The following is a 21,066-nucleotide window of genomic DNA, read 5'->3' on the forward strand; positions in this document are numbered from 1 at the left end:
TTCACAATTTATTATTTTATTGTAAGTTATACACGTACACATATTTTTTTATTATAAGTTTCATATTTAATTTTTTATTTATTGTAGATCCTGCATATACTTTTTTTTAAAAAAATAAAACTCACATATTCCTTTTTACACTGCGATGCCCTCATTATAAAGAAGCAAAACTAGATGAGCACTGTAAAGCACTAAATCTACAGTATGCATTCGACTATAATTATTATACAATTATAATTATAATTATAAATATAAATTATACATTTCTTTCTTCTGAAAAATAAATCATTGGGAAAGAGGATAAACCTTGTTACGTTGCCATTGGGCGATAGCTAGTCCACCTGTTCCTCCTAACCCCGAGTTCCGTATTTGATGCACGAAACCAGTAATAAAGAACCACGTGTCGGTATTTTATTGGACAATGTTTTTGCCGCCTTCTGGGAATTTCTTATTAAAGCTGACAAAAAAATCTCACTGGCTTATCTCTCTCACAGTGCCTCCTCCCCTTGCGTATTTCCAATGGGCCGCCACTCGCTATTGGCTCTCTTGCTCTTTTCCCTCCTATCAGCCGCGGTCGCAACGGCGGAGGGCATCGACGATGAAGATGATCTCCTGATACGGCAAGTGGTGACGGACAACGACGATCACTTGCTTAACGCCGAACACCATTTCTCCTCCTTCAAAATCAAGTTCGGCAAAATCTACGCTACTAGAGAGGAGCACGACTATCGTTTCGGTGTCTTCAAGGCTAACTTGCGCCGGGCTAGGTTACACCAGAAACTTGATCCATCCGCCGTCCACGGCATCACAAAATTTTCCGATCTTACTCCCTCGGAATTTCGCCGGCAGTTCCTCGGCCTTAAGCCACTTCGTCTTCCCGCCGATGCTCAAAAGGCTCCAATCCTCCCTACAAACGATCTTCCTACGGACTTCGACTGGCGAGATCGTGGAGCAGTCACCGGCGTCAAGGACCAGGCATGTGTATACATCGACGCTTTGATTTTCTCCTGGGCTTTAGGCTGGTTTTGTTTTTCTTTCTTTTTTCATATTTTACCTTTTAAATGGTTAATTTTTGGGCTGAATTGATCAGGGAGCGTGTGGATCGTGTTGGTCGTTTAGCACCACAGGGGCGTTGGAAGGAGCTCATTTTCTAGCGACGGGCGAGCTTGAGAGCCTTAGTGAGCAACAGCTAGTGGATTGCGACCATGAGGTTTGTTTCACCTCTCTTTGACGTTTAGAGCGGCCATGCTCTCCTCTGCATAAGCTAGGTTTCTCAAGGGAATATTTTGTGGAAAAAGAAGAAAAGGGTAGGATGATTCGTTGTTTCATTTCCTGACTTAGATAATCTGGTTGCAATAGTAACTTCATTTATTACATTTTAGTGTGAATCAGTCGCTTTGTTTTTCTGAAGACTGTAGATATAGTAATAAACGGAAAGTTTTCTGAATTTTTTTTTTGGATGAATTTCTTAGGATATTTTCTATATCGGTGTTTCTGATAAATTATTGGAGCTCAGTTTCACCTCGGGTTGCTATTTTGGCGAGTTTGACTTTTATGCGAAGAGAAGCGTTCCATCTTTTTTGTCAATTTAATTGATTAATTGATCCAATTGTATTGAAAATTTTAATCTCATGTAAAAATTTTGGTCTCTTCATGCGAAGCATACGCAGTAGGCAGTTGATGGGTTTTTGTTCTTTTTTTTGGCCTGAAATTGATGTGTTGATTTAGAAGGCAGGGGTTTAATTAGGAAAAGAAAACGGAGGACACATGACTCCATCTTGTTTTCATAAGATGGTATGGGGCCACGTCATTTTAAAAGAAGTTATTGGCATGGGAATTAATTTCGTGAAAATTGATTTACACAAACATCATGATGTAACATGTCAATGTTTTCAGTGTGATCCAGAAGAAGCTGGAGCATGTGATGCAGGCTGCAACGGTGGGTTGATGACCTCTGCATTCGAATATACTCTCAAGGCCGGTGGGCTGGTGCGAGAAGAAGACTATCCTTACACGGGAACAGACCGTGGTACCTGCAAATTTGATAAAAGCAAAATTGCTGCTTCCGTGGCTAATTTCTCTGTGATTTCCATGGACGAAGATCAAATTGCTGCAAATTTGGTGAAGCATGGCCCTCTTGCAGGTAGCTACTTTTTGTGATATAACACAACGGCCTTTACTTCCTCGTAGGAAATTATTTAGAAGTGAAAAAAACTACGATCCTTCATTAAGGGTTGCTAATGTGAATGATGCATAATTTGATTCTGATATATAAAAAAGTTGGGAAGAGGAAGAAAGAAGGGAAAACAGAAGAGAGAAATAGGGAAAAAAGAAGTGAGAGACGAGGGAGAAGAGAGAAAAAGAGAAACAGAGGATAGAAAATAAAGGGAATAAGGGCTTGTTTCGTTTTTTTCTCATTTTTGTTTTTAAAATAAAAGTTGTCTTTCAAAACAAAGCAAAATGAGAATCCATCTGATTATGTTAATTTGAAAACAATTTTAATGATTAATGATGATGGCCTTTCATAGTGGTTCACCATAACTGAAAATAATTTACAATAGTTATATATAATGTGCTTTAAAAATATAAAAGGAATTGAAAGCAATTTTAAATTGTTTCTAACTTTTTTAAAAAAATGAAAACAGTTTTGAAAACGTTTGAATTCAAAACACTTACCAAATGATTTTTTGTTTTTAAAAGCAGAAACCATGCAGACCCTGATATTTCAAATTTCAAATTATGCTTAGTCTCTAACTTACACTTGGGATCTCTTAGATACACTATTACATCCCTTTATTCAAACAGAACCTAACTAACCACCTCTAACAAACTAAACAACTTTTATTTATTTATTCTTTACGTATCAGATTTTACCTTTTTCTGGCTTCGAAACGATTTAATGCCTAATTAGAATAACACTGACTTTTACTTTGTTTTGCGCAGTTGGTATCAATGCAGTTTTTATGCAGACGTACATAGGCGGCGTTTCATGCCCATACATATGCGGAAAGCATTTGGATCACGGGGTTCTTCTGGTGGGCTACGGGTCTGCCGGTTATGCCCCCATTCGCTTCAAGGAAAAGCCCTACTGGATCATCAAGAATTCATGGGGAGCCAACTGGGGAGAGAATGGGTATTACAAAATCTGCAGAGGTCGTAACGTGTGTGGAGTGGATTCCATGGTCTCAAGCGTGGCTGCTGTGAGTACTTCTGCACACTCTTCTTAAGTATGTCTACTAGTTCCTGCCCCAACTACTAGTTTGGAGTTTGTGTAAATAGCAAATATGTCAAAATGTAGTTTCATATCCTTATAATTATCCTCTATATAGGAACTGGAAATTGTGCCCCGTTCATGTTCTTTTATGGTTTCTGGGTTTACTTTGTAACTCTAATTATCGGTTGCACCACCTATTGTTATCCTCTGCAATATTAATAGTACCAGAACTCCTGTATGGAACCATATGGTCTGCTCATAATTTATACAAACATTTGACGAACATGCTACAAGTATAGACAGGGTAGCTAGGGGTGGTAGCCTCTTGAAACTTGCCAGGCTCCACTATTGGCAAACTGACATACTTGGTCAAAGTGGCATTCGGCAACTATGATTCATCCTCTTCATTAAGTGAAGTAAATGAAAATGGGCAGAACTTGTAACCATTTCCCTCGTAGAACTTGTTCTGGAACTCTACCCAGTGAAGCCTCAAAGCGTGCAAGAACGCACTTAAAGTTTCCATTATCAGCAGCACACCAACAGTGGCGCATATGAAAACAGTAATGCCAATAATGAGAACGAATATGTTGTTGAACCTGCACAAGTCACAGAAACACATGGAAGGAATTTTGTGATGGCAAAATAATGTGTTTGCTGACACTACTGCGAAGAGCTTACCCCCATGCCAGAAGTAGAACTTTGTCATAAAATACACTAGACAGCTCTGAATGAGCTAGGCTGAAAACAACCACAAAAAACAAAAATTAAAATTAGAGCGTTGGAGTATTGCTGATGTGCATTTGCTATAGGAAGATATTTGACTCCTAAGCCCCACAGAAAAGAGTCGCAGATGAAGCATATCGTAGTCGTAGGTTAGGCTAATAAGCCAAGACCTATAAACTTGCGGAGACAATGGACAAGACATCAGCGAGGTGGTTTAACCTTTGATGCGGTTGAGTATTACCATCCTTTTTTAATGCTATCATGAATTTAAATATTCTGCTGTAAATGATTTATTGCAAGTAGTGTTAAAAGAAAGAAGTAAAGAGAGAGAGTTGGATGTGTGTATATAACTAACATGAACCTCGGACACTGTCATTCTTCTACTTAAGGCATTGCAGCACCTCAGAACAGAATCCAGATACATGCAATGGCATAAACAGATTTCCATTTGCCATAGTCTGGATATGGAGACCTAATCACAATGATAAAAGTGCTGTGGGTTGGGGTCAGACGGAGGTGCTTGTAGATATGCTGCTCTATGTCGTTCATTTCAAGGTTTCTTTGAACCTAAATTATGCTCAGCTTTTGGGCATTTTAATATGGCCAGATTTGTCTGAAGGGTCTGACCGGGTTGCAAGGTCCATGTAGGTGTTGTCACACATGAACTTCAAGTTTATCGAAACCCGGTCTAATGTGCATTGTTGAATGTAGTCACTATGCATCCGTTGAAGTATACATATACAAACAACATAGTTTTAACTACATACCTGAGAGCCCATAAACGTAAATATGATGCTGTGTTGGATACTGCGCCAAGAACAAATTCTATTGTGTGTATAAGTTGGTGCACAAACACCTCGCTGAAATCAAAATCCTCATGATGTTCGGTGTCACTATGTGGTTCTGCTTCAAGAGGATCGTCGATGGCATGAAGCAGAGAGTAGGATTGACCTTGATGTCTCTGACAGAACATGTCATTAGCGATATGTTGAGTGTCGAAAGCAGTGGAATAGAACCCCCCCTCCCAACAACCAAAAAAGAAAAACAAAAAACAAAAAGAAAAGAGAAGTATAAACATAGGCTAGCTCTTACTTCTCGATGTTGCTTCTTCAGGAGAAAGGGTTGTGGGAATAGCATCCAAGGTACAGCAATGAGTGCCAAAAATAACAACACAAGCTAGAATAAAAACTAGGATATTTTAGACGTGACATCGGTTCATCACAGCTGAAAAGGAAGGAAAAAAGAACAATATTGAAATCAGTATTTAAACTTTCTTACTTGAAGGAGCTTCTGGCCTACAAAGAGCCGGTTTTCACCCAAATCATCAGTTGGACTTAAGAACATGTATATCATCACATGATACAGGTCCGCTTGAGATCCAGTACACCATTTAACGATTATGAGGAGTGAAAGGTAGCCGAACAAACTATTCAAAAATATCATCTGGGGAATAAACTGGTGCCTGAAGTAACGTTAAGTAAATTAAGTTGTTACTTTGCGCACATAAACTGACGACATTAACACTTGATGCAATCTCCTTCTATTACCAGATATTTATGTCATTTCCAAAGTATTTTGCATTACGGTAACTCAATATAATTCCAACATTCATCTGGGCTACACCCAGTAGGATTGACATCTTCATCTTTAGGGAGTTAAGAAATGGCAATTCACTCCTTGTACCGCGCCATTTAGGATCCAAACCAAATGGATAAATTCTTCGGACTCTAACCAGACCAGTTGTGCCAGCATCCCTGCAAAATTAATAATAAACAATACTTTCACGGAATGTCACTCGAGGGGTGGGGGGTTATTTGTCATATGAATGATACTGATAATAATCACCTGCATGAAGGATCACGGCATCCATAGGCAGATGGCCCAAATAGTTCAAATGGAACAGAGAAGAATTCATTGTATATCAATCCTGTGTAGATTGAGAACAGTGCCATCATCATTATAACGTAGCGGCCACCAAAAATCATTTCTACGATATCCCCAAGTTTCTGTTACTAACAACAAGAAGTAAAGCCAATGCACCCATCAAAAAGGGGGGAAGCATTTTGGCATGGACATAAAAATTCATGAATGAGTCAAGTACCTGACTAGAAAATTTGTTCCCTCTGGTAATGAAATATAAAGTAGCCAGCAATAAGCATGTACCATGTCCCCAATCACCAAACATAACAGCGAAAAGGAATGGAAATGTGATGATTGTGAATACACCAGGATTTGCCTCACGGTATTTGGCAATTCTGTCAATATTACCAATAGATTTGAGTTCTAGGCTGACAATGAATGCATCACGCTACTAAAAAAATGAATTGGCAACAGAACATAAAAATTCACTAATTAAAATGATAATCATATGATGTAGGGATACAGAAAGGCCGTTTTTCCCTGTAAGGTTGCAGACAACTTCAGGCTCCATCATTACGCTTCTGTCCCATAATAAATACAAATTATACAATCTACATATATCACCAACATCATATAAGATCAAATTGAACTTTATGGAGGAATTCCTTCTATTATATAAATTCAGTGAGAGAACATGTCTTCTTTTGTCGGAAATTAAAGTGAACTGACTTCAGATAAGGCTGACAAGTTTAGCAGTTTTAACATTTTTTCCCCTAATTCCACCGTCCATAATGTTTACTACTGTTTGTTTCTCAAAGGACTGAGCTAGCTTGCTGTAAGTACGCTCAAGCATCACTTAACGAGACTATGTTTTGAGCATTCAGGCATGTGATGGCATTCTCTCCTTAGGTGATCCAAGCATACGAGGTCCAAAAGAAAAGATGAATAATGTAAATGGGGTAGGATGAAGTTACAAATCATCAAGTTGAGTAAATTAGTTAAGAATATACAAAATGTAAAAGCTATTTCAACTAAAAAACTTTAAAAGCATTATAGAAAAAACATATAAACGAACAGTATATTTCAGTTCTCTACTAACTGTCACTTAATGTTACGATGATTACTCTAGATTAAAATTTTGACATTATAATCTACATATCTTTCATGGTTAATATGAACACAGAGTTGTCATTGTCGGACAGATATTACATTGGATTTGATTCATATTAATAGTACAGCCTAGAACGTGAATTATATCAAAATGAAATCCCCCCCCCCCAAAAAAAAAAAAAAGAATTCTGAGATGAATATGTTGATCCTAAAGTGACTTACCCATAAGCATCTACAATTTCTTGAAAAGCAGAAGTGAATTTGTTTGTCCGGAAGTAGGTAGGTGGTGATTCCTTTGCTTGTAAAACCTGGAATATGGCGCCAACTTGTGAGTTACTGTCCATGCTTGCTCGCTGCAATGCACTTTGAATCTGCCAAGCATAAAATTCAAAACTAATCAGATAAATCAACCGACAACATATTTTCACATTGCGAACCCGCAGAAAAATATTTTTAGGTTTTAGATGCACTATTACATGTAAAATTATTCGTTGAAAACAAACCTGATTTGTTGCAAAAACAGGGCACCAACCTTCTGCGAACAAACATTTCCTTGTCACATCGATGCTAAACATATTCAAAGTGTGATAAATGGATTTTACCTTCTTCACCTGTTGATCAAAATTTAAGAAACATTTGAAGTAAGGTTCAATTAATGAAGCTCAGCAGCGTAATGAAAACCGAGACAAATGGGCACATAAAATACGTGTTTTATCAGCAAGCCCCTAGGCATACGAGATTGAAAGAGCTAAACAAACCAGAAGGCTCCACAGCTCGCAGTGATATCCAATTGTCTGCAATATAGTGCTCCTGTGTAGCAATCCAGCATCAATGGTAGTCTTCAATTCGGAAAGTCTTCCGGACACCTACCAAGTGCAACTTAAACTTTGTTTATAAGCAAAAACATGGCATCAGTTCGATAATCTTGTAGACACTCCTATCAAGCTAATTAATGTCACTCTAGAAGTCTCTTCTGAACTTCAAACTAGTCTCCTCCTTCACCACAAAATACAGGAACCATTTCCCCAACAGTCATAGACCTTCATTACGAAACAAAACAGGAAATGCGTGTGCCATATAGAATAAGTTTTCCCATCTATCTCACTTGCTTTCGCTGTAACACAAGTCTCAAATTTACTCAACTCAATCAGAAACTCTGTTCACCCAACTAAAACACACACACACACACACACACAATATATATATATATAGAGAGAGAGAGAGAGAGGAAAAGATATCCACAGGATGTGAAATAGTCATATAAAAGAAGAGGAAGCTAGGGAGAAATCCAAAAGAAAACTGTGTACCTCTGTAATCATTTGAAATTGTTTACTCAAGTCGTCTGTGAAAGGATAACGATTTGCTCCAAAGGCATCGCATATTTTTTGAATTTTACTATTAGCTCTTTCTCCAGAATAGAAGATAAGAAACACATTTTTATCAACCTGGACGAAGACAGGTTTTGTGAATTATGTACACACACACACGCACGCACACGCACACACGAACCTCCACTTCTACAAGATGTCAGAGGTTTAAAACTACTAATTTTGGCACCTTCTCTCCTGACAAAGGATCAAGTACAGGATGTTCAATCATGGCTTGCTTCAGAAACAAGTTACCCCTAGTAGCACGAAATAAAATTCTTTCAAAAGACGTTGATTTTTCTCTTGGAACAAGGCCAGCGATAAAGCCCAGTTTGATTGGCTTTGATGTTTCCGTTGTCATCTCCTACAGAATATGATTTTTCTAGGCATCATGGAGAGGAGAGAAAAAAAGAATGTGAAGTAATAAATAGAAAATACAAAGCTGTACTTGTTCCTGTAATAATGGGCTGTCAATTGACCCTTCGGAATTGCTCTGAACTCCAAGCTCTCTCTGTTGAGATGCTGCGCTTTTTTGTGCCGGAGAGAAAAACTCACCAACCTGAAATGGAACATTAAGGAAAGAGCAGAAAACACCGGGCTAATTGGAATTAAACTGAAATAGACCCTTCTGATGCTAGTATATGCATGCACCTGGACTAACTATTTGTACATGGGGAGATGGAGATACTGTTACAAATAAAAAACTAAAACATCTTACATGATGATTATAATCACGAACAAGGTAGCCAGAGAAAGGAATCAAAGCTTTCAAAATTCAATTATCAAATTCAAGTTGACGATGGTGGTCATGGCGAACTTATGACAGCCATACCTTCTGCATAACGAGTTTATACTCTAACAGCTCACTGTAACTATGTTGCAACTTATCATTATTCGCATTATTCTCAATTAACTCAGCTTCAAGCTCTGCAAGTTTAACCTGTTCATGAAAAACAAAATGTTTCATTACATGGCACAGAAATATCTAGAGCGAGAGAAACATAGAACAACCTCTAGATAGTCCAGATCTACTTCTCCGTCTCTCATTGACCTTGTCGAGGGTGATACGCCAGCCTTTGCCATTTGTTCCTTAAAGAACCGTAGCTTGCATGTCATTTCCCCACATCTTTTAATCTGTATGGTAAAAATGGTAAGCTTTGACAGAAGAGGGAAATGTCCAGTTTAGCAGTTTATTCCAAGAATAATTCTCGTGTGTATCATAGTAAGAATTAGAGTGCGTGCACTGATTTAAAAATAACGCCTAGTATAACCATTCAGCACTAAGAACTTATCACCTCTAGATCGTTGAGATCCAATTTGAACTTACAACATTTTACTTTTTTAAAATAAATATTTTAAAATATGCAGAATTTCAAATGAAAACAATTTTTTAACTGTTAGTTATTCAAAGATAATTTTTTATTTAAAAAACATCAGCTGAAAAATTATAAATTTAGATCATGAAAGATCTGCATTATGAGCAATGAAACTGGTTTCTTACTGATATAAATTATACAAATATATTGCCGGAGGAAATCCCCGTAGATGTTAAACCATATGTTTAGTACGTGTGCTTTATTATTCCATAGTTTCCAGCTTTCTGCTAAAACTGCCTCTTCTTTCTTAATTTCTTTCCGTTTCCTTTTCTTTCTTACTTTCTTTTTTGAACGATGCAAGTAGTCAACATATATATAACAGAAACTAAGGAGACAGAGATCGTATAGGCACCTGAGCAGCATATGTCCGTCGGAATGGGCTTTTTTCTGCATTAAGCTGGAAAATCCATGAATAAAAGTTCATCAAAGAATTAATTAAAAAAAAATAAGTGAATAACGATACAGACAGCAGACCGAAAACAAGAATACATGTTCACATCATGACAAAAGTCCATGGATGAACTAAACCGACAGCACCTAGATTCACGAAAAAAACATTATGACTGGAGAACTGAATAAGAACCCTCTATAAAAAGATCAAAGCAGATAGCAAACTGAGAGGATTTAAGTATTAATAATATCCAAAATGACAGCGATGAGAAATAAAAAAGAAATTGGAAAAGGAAGCAGAGTGAAGAATGGAAGAAGGAAATGAGGAATACATCTTTGAATTGAAAGAGGCCGAGATCGCCTAGGTAAGAGATGGCTCGGTAAGCCGATTCGGTCGGAATGATGAGCTGGACTAGTTGCATTGGCTCCGACCGCAACAGATCCATCGTCGGACTGCATCCTCCATCAGTCATCTCCTCCAACTATGTTCAAAAAATTTTAAAAGAAGAAATGCAGAACCACGGAATGTCAAATGTGTGTGAATATTGCTTGATCGCTCGAATCTGTCGGAAAACCAATACTCGGCCTCTCGGAACTCGGAGACGCTTCAAAATTTTCTCCAAGGCCGCTTTCTTTCTCCGCGTATTTATACATTTTTCGTTGCCGTGGCCTTCACACGCATGTGTTATGCGACACGTGGCGTCGCGACCGTCTAAAATTTCGTTGGGGCCTTCTCTCCTCTATCCTCACCCACGTAGCATGGCATGGGCGCATCTTGCTTATAAAAATTGCAGATGTAACGGCTTGCCGTTGCACTGTTCAATTTTAATGTGTCTCTAGCAGGATGCTGAAAACCGAATCAATTATTAAACAAGCCAATAAATTATGGGTTAATGGTTCAACTTGAGTTGAATCGGGGTTAACCTAAAAAGCAAATCGATCATAATTAAAATAATATAATTTAAATAAAAAGATATTAATTATGAAAATATTCAACCAAATTTAATGTTAATCTCTAATACAAGGTACGATACAATAATAATTATAGAATTACAACCATCTAAAAGTTTAACAATAATAAAATATAAATTTTTAAAAATTCATTCTTACAATTACAATTTACAGCCTTTCAATCATTAAAAAGTCTAAAATTAATCATCGCTAACACTAAAATCATCAACAATGATAGTCATAATTCATAAATGCTAAGTAACAATTAGACAAATAAACAATAGCAAATAATGAAAGATTAAAACAATTAAGACACATTTAACTTAAAAGGATGCTGAATCTTTTAAGTTTTAACTTACAATTAAACCTTCTATTTGAAGTTCAAACTACAGATAGTGAAATCTAGTTTAATGGCCTTACCCTCCATTGCTTCACTTTTTTAATTTTCAAGCTAATTTTTTTACTTTTTATTTAGTTTTTATAATTTCAAAAAAAAAAAGTGATCCGGATGACCCAACAACCTGGCTACCAAGTTAGTTGGGTTATCTCAGGTTGACCTTGGGTCACACTCATAAGTTAAACCGACTGGTCTGATCTGAGTTTTCATACAATGATCTCGGGATACAAATTAAACTACAACGTGGAGGCGGACAATAATCGAGAGGGGAGACAAGGGGACTAAGGGAGCATTTTAAATTTTTTTAATAAAATATAGAATTTATATATTTCTGACCCCTCGTATATTTAATATTAATAGAATTTAATTTTATCTAAACTTTTTTTACAAGCAATTTTATCTAAACTTTAATAATCACCTATTTTTAGAAGTTAAGTTATAGCTGGGATATTCTTATAGAAAAAGTTACTTCTTTTTATAACAACTAAGTTATTGAAATTCTTTGCATGAATTGATTTTTTATTGTGATATAATTTGATCCAATAACAAAAGTTATGCAACACTTGAGTATTATCGTTGTGTTATATGTTTAATTTGTCATAATTTGTTAATTAAAAGAATTAAATAATCAATTAAATGAACCAGCAATAAAGCTTCTTAAACTACAGACAACTTTGATATGTTTAGCTTGTTTAATGTTAAGACGTCTACAATTTTATTAAAAAATTTTACTCTTTAGATCTAGCCATGTCTAATGTCAAGAGGTTACTATAGTATTGTGAGGTATATCGGAAATTGTAATATTAAAGTTGTTTTGTATTGTCTGGTGAGCTAACAAATATGCGCACTTATTTTATTCTCTATAAATGTGATTAGAGGTAACCACCCAATCTTTTATAGTGTGATATCTAATTTTTTTGATAATACCAAATAAGGGATGACTTCTAGAGTAACCATGACTAATGAGAGATAGTGCTCCATCGAGTCATAATAAATGTTAATTTTGGATAATTTTTCTTTTTAGCAAATGTTAAGTCTTTCAAAGATTTTCAAAAATTCTATAGCTGTGTTAGAATGATAGTTAGAAAATTTCAAAAAAAAATTAATCCAATTTTTCTCATTATTTTTGATGATGCCTCTACAAGCAACAAATATGATAATTTATATTGAGAAGAAAATTTTTAAAATGCTTATTGTAAATATGATGATTGTTTTTATGTCATGAATCGATAAGACAAAATTTAAAAAAAAAAATATTTATTTATTTTGGTAACATATTACACACACACAAAAATTAATTATCATATACTTTTTTTATTAAAAAATATAAGATATTTTTTGAGGAGTTGGATATTAAAAAATATAATTAATTATCATATGATTTTTCTATTAAAAAATGTAAGGCATTTTTGGAGGAGTTAGATATTAAAAAATATAAGATATTTTTAATTTTTTTGATGTGTAATTATTAACTTTTTTTTTAAAGTACTCCTATTGATAATAACTTTATATTTATTATGGGGTATTTAATAGGGGTAAATGTTAAAAGATAAGATTAATTTAAAAATAACTAATTATTTTATTGAGGGTAAAATTTAATTAAAAATGTTTTATATTTTTTAACAAAGAGATGTACTTTATTATTATGAGCTGTTTGAACTAAGAATCCAGTCTCTGCCTCTTGACTATAACAGACCACTGAATTCAAATTCGCTCCTTTACCATTATCAGTTTACTAATTATTGCAAAAGCTTGTCGTGGGATGAGTTATAATAGTATTACTCGCTATAACTACTGTCGTGGTGAATTGGATGATTAATTTCCAAGATCTTTGCCTCTTTCATGGTATCATGTAATTAAGAAAATTAATATCCAGGGATACTTTAAACTTAATCAACCGTGAAACTTTTCTTGATTTTTTTAAAATTATTTCTTTTGCTTTGAAAATTATATTGTCCTGTCAAATAATCATGTTAGTTTTCATTAGTTGAAAGATTACTGTGCGAAAAAGTGCAATTCATGAAGAAATCAATCTTAAGACATGAGAGAAGTTTGAAGTGACAAATGAATTGACTTGCTCTTGTATGAAAAAAGAATTAAGGGATTCCAATTTTTTTTTTTTTGTGGGAGTTTAACTTTTCTTTTTATTTTTGGAAGTTCATCATGCTACCTATATTGACCACAGAACAAAATTAGGTATGGAATAAGCCTACTGGGTTTCTACAAACACAGCGACCATCTCCGCTGATGTCTACTATATTAGTATATCTGTGCAATATATATGCATGCATGTATGTAAACGACTCTATTCAGACTTGAATCCCCTCCAAACCTCATATCAACCATTCATCTAATTATTTTTTTGATTTAATAGTTTGATGTTGCTAATTATAGCATTAAAATAAATATATCATTTATTTAATGGTTATAATTAATAAATATTGTGATTTTATTTTCAAAAGTATTTAAGTTATGATAATGAATAACCTATTAATTTTAATGTCATAATTAATAATCTCATATCATAAAATTAAAATAACAATTAAATGAATGGTTGAGATTGGGCGTGAGAAATGCATTGTAAGAGAGAACGGAGAGAATCTGCATCCCTATTCCACAAACCCAGAGCACGAAAAGAAAAGAAAGGAAACAAGGTTCACGAGCAATACACATAAACATACATGGGCCAGGCCCAAAAAAAACCCGGAGCACGGTACTCTTACTCTCGTTCGAAATGATAAAGATAAGTTTATCCAAAAAAAAAATGATAAAGATAAGTGGTCAACAGACAACACTAGCGTTAGCATATGGTTCAAGCTGGACCTGACCGTAGGTTGGGATTATTGGAAACTTGGAATGTTCATCCAAAACCAGTTTAACAAAAAGTGAAAAGAAAATGGGCTGTTTATTTGGGCCTACAGAAAACCGAAGCCTGATCCTGACATGACCCCTTTTTAATCTCTGACATTTTATTTTAAAAATGTTTCTAATTATTTTATTCTCATAATATAAGTTGGTTTGCTTGGTCATCTGGAAGTTGGTTTCGTTTATGTCAATTATTAGCTCGAAGGAACAATTATACACGAAGCAATCGTAGTTAGTGTCAACTTCTGATCATTATGATTCATATTAAGCAGACGCGACGCAAGAGAAATGACTTAGAAAGTGGAGAACTATGCTTCCATTAAATAAGAATACAAGCATGAAAATCAGTGGGGCCCAAATTGGATGAAAGACCGTGATTGAATCCATAATTGATATGAACTTTCAACACATCCCTTGCACCACCAAAGCACAAGTTAAATTAAGGAAACAATCTTCACACACTATAAAGGTAAAATAAGGATATTATTAAAGATTACTATATCTGTATGAAAAACAATTGCATGTAACAACTATTCTTGCGCGACTGATCATTTAGTATCCTAAACCTATCCTCACATCAAGTCAAAATAACTTGAAAAGAATTTAGATTAATCTAAATTGAGTCGAGATAGGACTCTTTTACACGTAAACTTTATCACAAATGATAATATAATCTTAAAACTATAACTAAATTTTTAATTTAACAGATACAACTCCTTTACCAATTGAATAAAGTATCGGCAGTTAGAACTAGTAGTTATTTTAATCCAGCAGTTAAAAACTGCATTCCCTTAAATAATCTCATATATAATCATCTTCGCAGTATTTATCACTAATTAATCAGAAACTCATCGCCAAGACATGACTTGCCCAGGAAAAAAGAGGAAATTGAAAAAAAAAAAAAAAAGTTGCTGTCAATATTGGCATGGCGGGGGCCATCACCTACGAGGCTATGTGTGATGCCATTCATTGCACAAACACTATAGGGCGTCATCATCTTAGGGAACCCTATATCTCTAGTGCTGTAAAAGTTTCTCAATTTTTTTTAACTCTGCACAAAAACAAGACATTATTCAGAAGGATGAACCAAACCTTCCCCAACATTGTCCGGTGGCCTGGTCGACATGAAATGGTCCCTGAGACTCCCCTCTTCTGAACCATCACTTCAACTCGACAATACGAACCCTGAAAATACAAATTGCTTTGAAACCAATTTTTTTGTGGTTTGGATCTACGGTGCTCTACACTTCTCATCTTATTATTATCGCAGACTTGTGGGATTAATTGGCTTCTTATTATTATTGCTGTCACTGTTATTAATCGGAGCAACGAATAAAAATAATCGCTGCTGTCACCCATGAATTAACTGTGTGGCGATGCATGTCTATATTCTGGAGATAAGGGAAGTCAATTTCTTCCTGACAATGGTAGGACACGGGTATCAAATAATTGACACGTTGAACCCATCTCGTATGTGCAGAATAGTGGCATGCACGTGCGTGCGTGCGAGCGTGTTTTGCCCAGAATCATAATAAATTGTTCGATAGTTTACAATTTGAAAAGACGGTTCGGATAAACCAACTGTGTTATAGGGATCTCTGTTGTTGAAGAACAGGAACTTAATTAATCGAAATTCGAATGAGAGTTGTTCCTCTAATACACAATACAAGAAATAATAGTCGCGCACTACAATTGGGACCGAGGGAGTGTATGTTAAGATGCCAACGCCCAAAAAAGGCTTCTCAGTTTCCATGCACGCGTACGGCACAAGTGAAACAGCATAATGGTTGGCACTAGGCAATTGATGACATGGTGCCCCTCTCTGGACACTCAATTAATTGAGCGCCTGTAAAAGAGAAACAAAATAACAAGTATAACATGCATTTTATTTGGATGAGTTAGCATATTGTTTGACCATTAGACAGGCTCCTGCACACACACACACACACATATATATGAATTCAATCCGCACCTCTAAAATAACCTTAATAACCCGAATCCTATACAGGCCTATGGCTAGAGTGAGAACCGTCAACTGCCAATTGAAATTGAAATCCACAAGTGATCAATCATTTCTAGCACTTGATGTGCTTTCATTAATCAAATACTATTTGTTTATTGTAGAGTCTAATTCATAATGTGACGAAGCAAAAAAGATCGCCATTATTATTTAGTTGACAATCACATATCCATAGCTTCTATGTACCGGATTTATCATCTGATAATAGCTACATAAAACCAATATTTTGTACTCTAAAACCCATAAATTCCTAGCTAGATAACAAGGTCAAGGGCAGCAGTTAGCTAGTGTCGGCGGGTACATATATATCGAGTGGACTTAAGATGTAATTATTGATTACTGCATTGAAATCATTTTCAACGGTCTATTAATTTAATCACTGATGACCCAAAAAAATCCATTTAATAATATTATAGAAAGGTTAAATCTGAAACTAACATGCTCATTAAAGACTTATTACAAAGCTTGTCAATTTAGGACCTAACAGAAGAATCGTATTTAATCAATTATGACCTATTTGTATATAATAAATTATCATCTAGCTATATGTGTGTGTGTGTATTGATGTATGTAAATAGTATATTATACAAAAATGTGTGATATTTGACATATTGTTCAAACCTAATTAATTAAACTAGGGAGAAACATCAAAGTTTACTAATTCAAAATGCAAGTTAAAGCCATGACGTGTGTTTAAGAGGCGGGTACAATGTCAACCAACGTTTTACAAGCACCAAGAGAAGTTAACAAAATTAACCAAAAGGGAAATATAAATGGCAATAAATCCATTAAAATCAACATATACATGTTTAAGGGCGAACTTTTGACGGGAACTGCGGATCAATTTGGATCTACTCGTTCTCACAAATCGGGTTAGATAGGTAAGCTTCTGTCCTAAGCTGAAATCATATACTCGTTAAACTCATTCTATGATATATAGTATCAGCTTCAAGCTTCAAATATAATTGTATGCATGGACTGTAAATTTGTCGAATCAAAATTTACTGGAGGCGAAGGATGGAATGAGACTATCATGTGACTTCCTGTTACATAAAAATACGTAATGAACATAAACATTTTTGCAATGCAAGGAGGAGGATCATATAATGAAGTGGGGGCAAAACGCTCATAAAAAGTTATAAATATACAAGAAGATGAAAGAGAGAGTGACTACATGATCTGTGCGCTGTCTCTATCAGCCGAAGGTAGCGCAGCACATGTTATGGGCCAGTTATTACAAAAATGAGGAAATTCTGTGAAAAGTTTCAGATTTTTCGTCCCCAATATTAATGAATTAAACCAGAAGTCTGTGTAGCTTCTCCTATAACAATAGCAGCAGTAAACATTTATGTGCATAGAACAAACATCACATGCACGTAATTTCTGAAGCATTGAACATTATCAGCCCAATAAGTAGCCTTTTTCCAACAATATATGGAAATGGCACGGTGTTCTGGGAGCGTGAATGTCTGTTACTGTGGCTAAAATTTACGTTTTCAGACAAGCACCGGGTTTAAATGTTACTTGGAAATCTTCAGTTATACGTTAAGTCGTGAGGATACAATTGTACGGATATGGGGGAGGAAAAGGTATAAAGGAAGTGTGGCATACTGTGTTTCACTTTTGGGACTGAACTGGGACGGCCAGTGTTGCCATTTGTCAATGCATGGGAGACAGGAAAACAATTAAAAATGAAATAATAAAAAAGATGGGCCGTCCGTTCCTTGCCCTTTCTCTCCAGAAATCGTGCGAGGAATAAAAATAAATATAAAAATACATATATATGCTTAACCAAACACGAAACCTATTTCGTTCTACTATTTTGATCCGGCAAGCAAACGGAGAAGCGGGCAAAAGCGGTTTTGAATTCAGGACCGACCAGAAGGCACGCTCAATATTAACCCAAATAAGAGGGAAAAAAAGTACAACAAAGAAATGAAGCCATCCAGAAAATGTAATGCACACATCTGAAAACTGCCAAAGAAAATACACTCAACCAACAAACTCTCTTTCACAACAAATATAAAAATCCTCTGGATTGAAAAGTGAGTCATCGAAAGATCAGAATAGTCCATGAAAATCCGAATTGAATTTCGGACAAAACAAAACAAACACCCCTATTTCGCGCGCCCTGAATCATCTCGCCATAATGATTTTCTTAAATTCTTCCAGCCGCTTAGAGCTCATGTCCAGGATATACTCAATATTCCAGAGTCATTGACAAGAGAAGACTCTTCTCAGCTAAGCAACACAAGAACATGATATTATTCCCTTAGAGAATGAGAGACACGTACATCTTTAGGATCTTGGTGGTGGAAAGAACTGCGTACCAGCCATGAAAGTATTAAGTGGGATATTAGGGTAGAGTGAAGGATCAAACGGGTTGACGCTGGCCGGGGCTGCTGTGGTTGAGGCCGTTATGAGACTCAGGTTCTGATCAGCATCAGCTGCGGTGGAGGAGCTAAGATCACCACCTGCGTTATAAGGAGCATCAGGACCTTGATCGTATAGGATTCCCTTGAAAACATGCCCTCCGATGTTCACAGCGGTTTGATAGGCGTACTGTTCTTCTGGTGTGTCCATTGAGTTAACTCTCACACACTGAAATACTGCTGGTGAGTTCAGTTCATGAGGGAATTGTCCCAGTTCCAACCCTAATAATCCACAAAGAAATTATTAGCTGTAAATCATCCAGTTGGACTTCGTTTTTCCGGGGTGGAAAATTGAGACATAGGTTTTTGACGTTCAAATCTATAGAGTATAACAGGATTAAATCAGATCAGCCTTAATTTCGTCGGTTTTGCTCACGAACAGTGAGGAGATAGAGAAGAATAAAGAGTTGAAAAACAGAAGCTAGATAAGGGGCGTCCAGGGAGTGGGATTTCGTTTTCATCAAGACTGAAATTCCGCAACTCGATAATTGGTTGGTTAGTAGCTAGGCAACAGTCGTATACAAGACTGAAATTCCTCAAGATCTTACTACCATGTATTTCTGTACCAGCTAGATAGCTAGACTCAACAGTCATAGGGTTGAAAAATTCGTCAGTATTATTGGACCTCTCAAGGATTTGCAAACAAATTTTTCCAGTAGATTTTTTTCACGCCACGAACCTTTTCTCAAGTGCAAATAACAGTTGTATTAATTAGTATCATGTATCCTACAAACTTTACCTGTAGTGGTGATTGGTGAAGGAATGCAAGCAAGAGCTGCTGCACCCTGAGTTTCTCTGTGGCGTTTGGAGGTATCTCCGTGAAGCTGCTGGTGCTGTAGGTGCTGTTGCTGTCGCTCGCGACGTCTGGCAGCAGGAACCCAAGTGCTCTTGACGTGGGTTTGGCACTGAAACCCTCGACTCCTACAACAAGTCCTGCATCTAAGATGTGTACAGTCTTTCTTCGCTTGGTTCCCACAGTCCTGACAATTCATGCCGCCTCCTAGAGTCCCAGACCTCATCACCGTCAATCCAAACCTCCTTGACTCATCAAACAAGTTCGCGCAACTAGGACCCACCCCAAGAGAGAAGCAGTTGTTCAAGGATTGATTTGGGTGATGGTGATAAGACTGCGTCCATATCTCGAATCCCTTGTTGTTGTAGATCTCCTCGTCCCTCAACAAGAATAGGCAATTGCTGTTGCTGTTATCTTCTTTTCCTTTTTCTACCTTCGCTTGTGGACCTTGTTTTCCACCTAGAGAGAACCAGTCAGCCATTTTTTGCATCCAAAAGCTATAGCAGTCCCCAATTCAGACGCAAAATCCATATCAGAAAAGAGAACCTTCCGGAGTCTTAAAAATTGCCTTCGGGTTTTCAATTGGTTTGCTTACAAAGTAAGCGCAATATAGAGGCTTTAATTATTCGACCCAACTCGCTTTTTTTGCGGGTTATGGCTCACTGACTACGGCGAGGGTGTAGTATATATCGCGCGCGTCTAAGTACACGATCTCGTGGTGTGGGTTTTTGCAGCTTTTCAGTGTGGAGTGTCAACTGCTAATCGAGATGCTTGAAAAGAAAAATGAAGGACGGTAAGAGAGGAGGATAAGGTCGTGTTGGAGTTCTCCAAATTCTCTAGCTCTACTCTACATATGCACGAAATTTGAGCAAGCGTCTGCTACGCCGTCATGGAAACTGCATTCGGCAACACTACCATACGATACAGTATAAGTAATTACCAACTCTTCACTTTCCACTTACATAAATGCAGAGAGACACACTGGCATGGTTGTTCTGGGATGCTAGTGTGTCCCAGACTCAGTCACGGAGTACAAGTGCTTACGTTATATATGCGTGTGAGACACAGACGGGGAGTATATGCAAGTGGGTGAACGTGAAAATGCCAATCACTCCCTCAGTCACAACCCACTTTTCTTTCGAAAAATCTCAGCCGATGGAAATGAGTGAATCTCTTGGCGTTTTGACCATCCAATGGACACCATGTTTCCACGTGTCAGAATACAAGCTTTTGCTTATTCGTCTTTTCCCCGGAAAACCCGCTGCTACTTTCTCAGATCCCTCCAATAATTTATTAATAAACGAACGGAGGGCATCGATAGCACTCGTGTTTAAGTCCTTGTGAAAATGCGAAGATCGAACGGCGATATGGGTTGTGCTTAGTATAAGTAAATGGGGTTAATAGTACTGGAGTGATGCCTCAATTATTTGCTTAGCTATATCCCTCTTAAATTCTTGGGATAATCATTGAATGATTGACTCTGGCAATTTCAAATAAACAATTGGAGAAAATATATGTCGACGTCAACACCTGGGTTGTAAAATAGAGCTAGACAAAAGGCAGAGAAT

The 21,066-nt window shown here is 36.5% G+C and overlaps 3 protein-coding genes across 5 annotated transcripts; 1 reads left to right on the forward strand and 2 right to left on the reverse strand.

Moving 5' to 3' along the window:
• Window positions 1–478: 478 nt before the first annotated feature.
• LOC129318048 (cysteine proteinase 15A-like) lies at window positions 479–3,497 on the forward strand. Its single transcript, XM_054962553.1, has 4 exons — window positions 479–979; window positions 1,095–1,210; window positions 1,897–2,143; window positions 2,944–3,497. The coding sequence occupies exons 1-4, from the start codon at window positions 520–522 to the stop codon at window positions 3,225–3,227; spliced, it is 1,107 nt and encodes a 368-aa protein (XP_054818528.1). The 5' UTR covers window positions 479–519; the 3' UTR covers window positions 3,228–3,497.
• LOC129318047 (V-type proton ATPase subunit a3-like) lies at window positions 3,259–10,659 on the reverse strand. Of its 2 annotated transcripts, none has more exons than XM_054962552.1 (16): window positions 10,373–10,659; window positions 10,003–10,047; window positions 9,286–9,408; window positions 9,107–9,214; window positions 8,723–8,833; window positions 8,465–8,638; window positions 8,215–8,352; window positions 7,666–7,773; window positions 7,411–7,518; window positions 7,130–7,278; window positions 6,039–6,192; window positions 5,783–5,943; window positions 5,485–5,691; window positions 5,216–5,399; window positions 5,030–5,044; window positions 3,259–4,898 (listed from the first exon to the last, which is right to left on the reverse strand). In XM_054962552.1, exons 1-16 carry the CDS (start codon window positions 10,511–10,513, stop codon window positions 4,626–4,628), a joined length of 2,199 nt encoding a protein of 732 aa, XP_054818527.1. In that variant the 5' UTR covers window positions 10,514–10,659; the 3' UTR covers window positions 3,259–4,625. The 2 variants fall into 2 exon arrangements, with proteins under 2 accessions (XP_054818527.1, XP_054818526.1); XM_054962551.1 differs by having other exon boundaries at window positions 5,030–5,113.
• Window positions 10,660–18,154: 7,495 nt separating this feature from the next.
• LOC129317944 (protein EXPRESSION OF TERPENOIDS 1-like) lies at window positions 18,155–20,509 on the reverse strand. Of its 2 annotated transcripts, XM_054962382.1 has the most exons (3): window positions 19,445–20,509; window positions 18,604–18,927; window positions 18,155–18,514 (listed from the first exon to the last, which is right to left on the reverse strand). In XM_054962382.1, the coding sequence occupies exons 1-3, from the start codon at window positions 19,986–19,988 to the stop codon at window positions 18,474–18,476; spliced, it is 909 nt and encodes a 302-aa protein (XP_054818357.1). In that variant the 5' UTR covers window positions 19,989–20,509; the 3' UTR covers window positions 18,155–18,473. The 2 variants fall into 2 exon arrangements, with proteins under 2 accessions (XP_054818357.1, XP_054818358.1); XM_054962383.1 differs by having other exon boundaries at window positions 18,155–18,927.
• Window positions 20,510–21,066: the final 557 nt, after the last annotated feature.

Source organism: Prosopis cineraria, unplaced genomic scaffold, assembly GCF_029017545.1.
Source record: "Prosopis cineraria cultivar Desert tree isolate PC_DT_omini unplaced genomic scaffold, ASM2901754v1 PC8, whole genome shotgun sequence".
NCBI lineage: Eukaryota > Viridiplantae > Streptophyta > Magnoliopsida > Fabales > Fabaceae > Prosopis > Prosopis cineraria.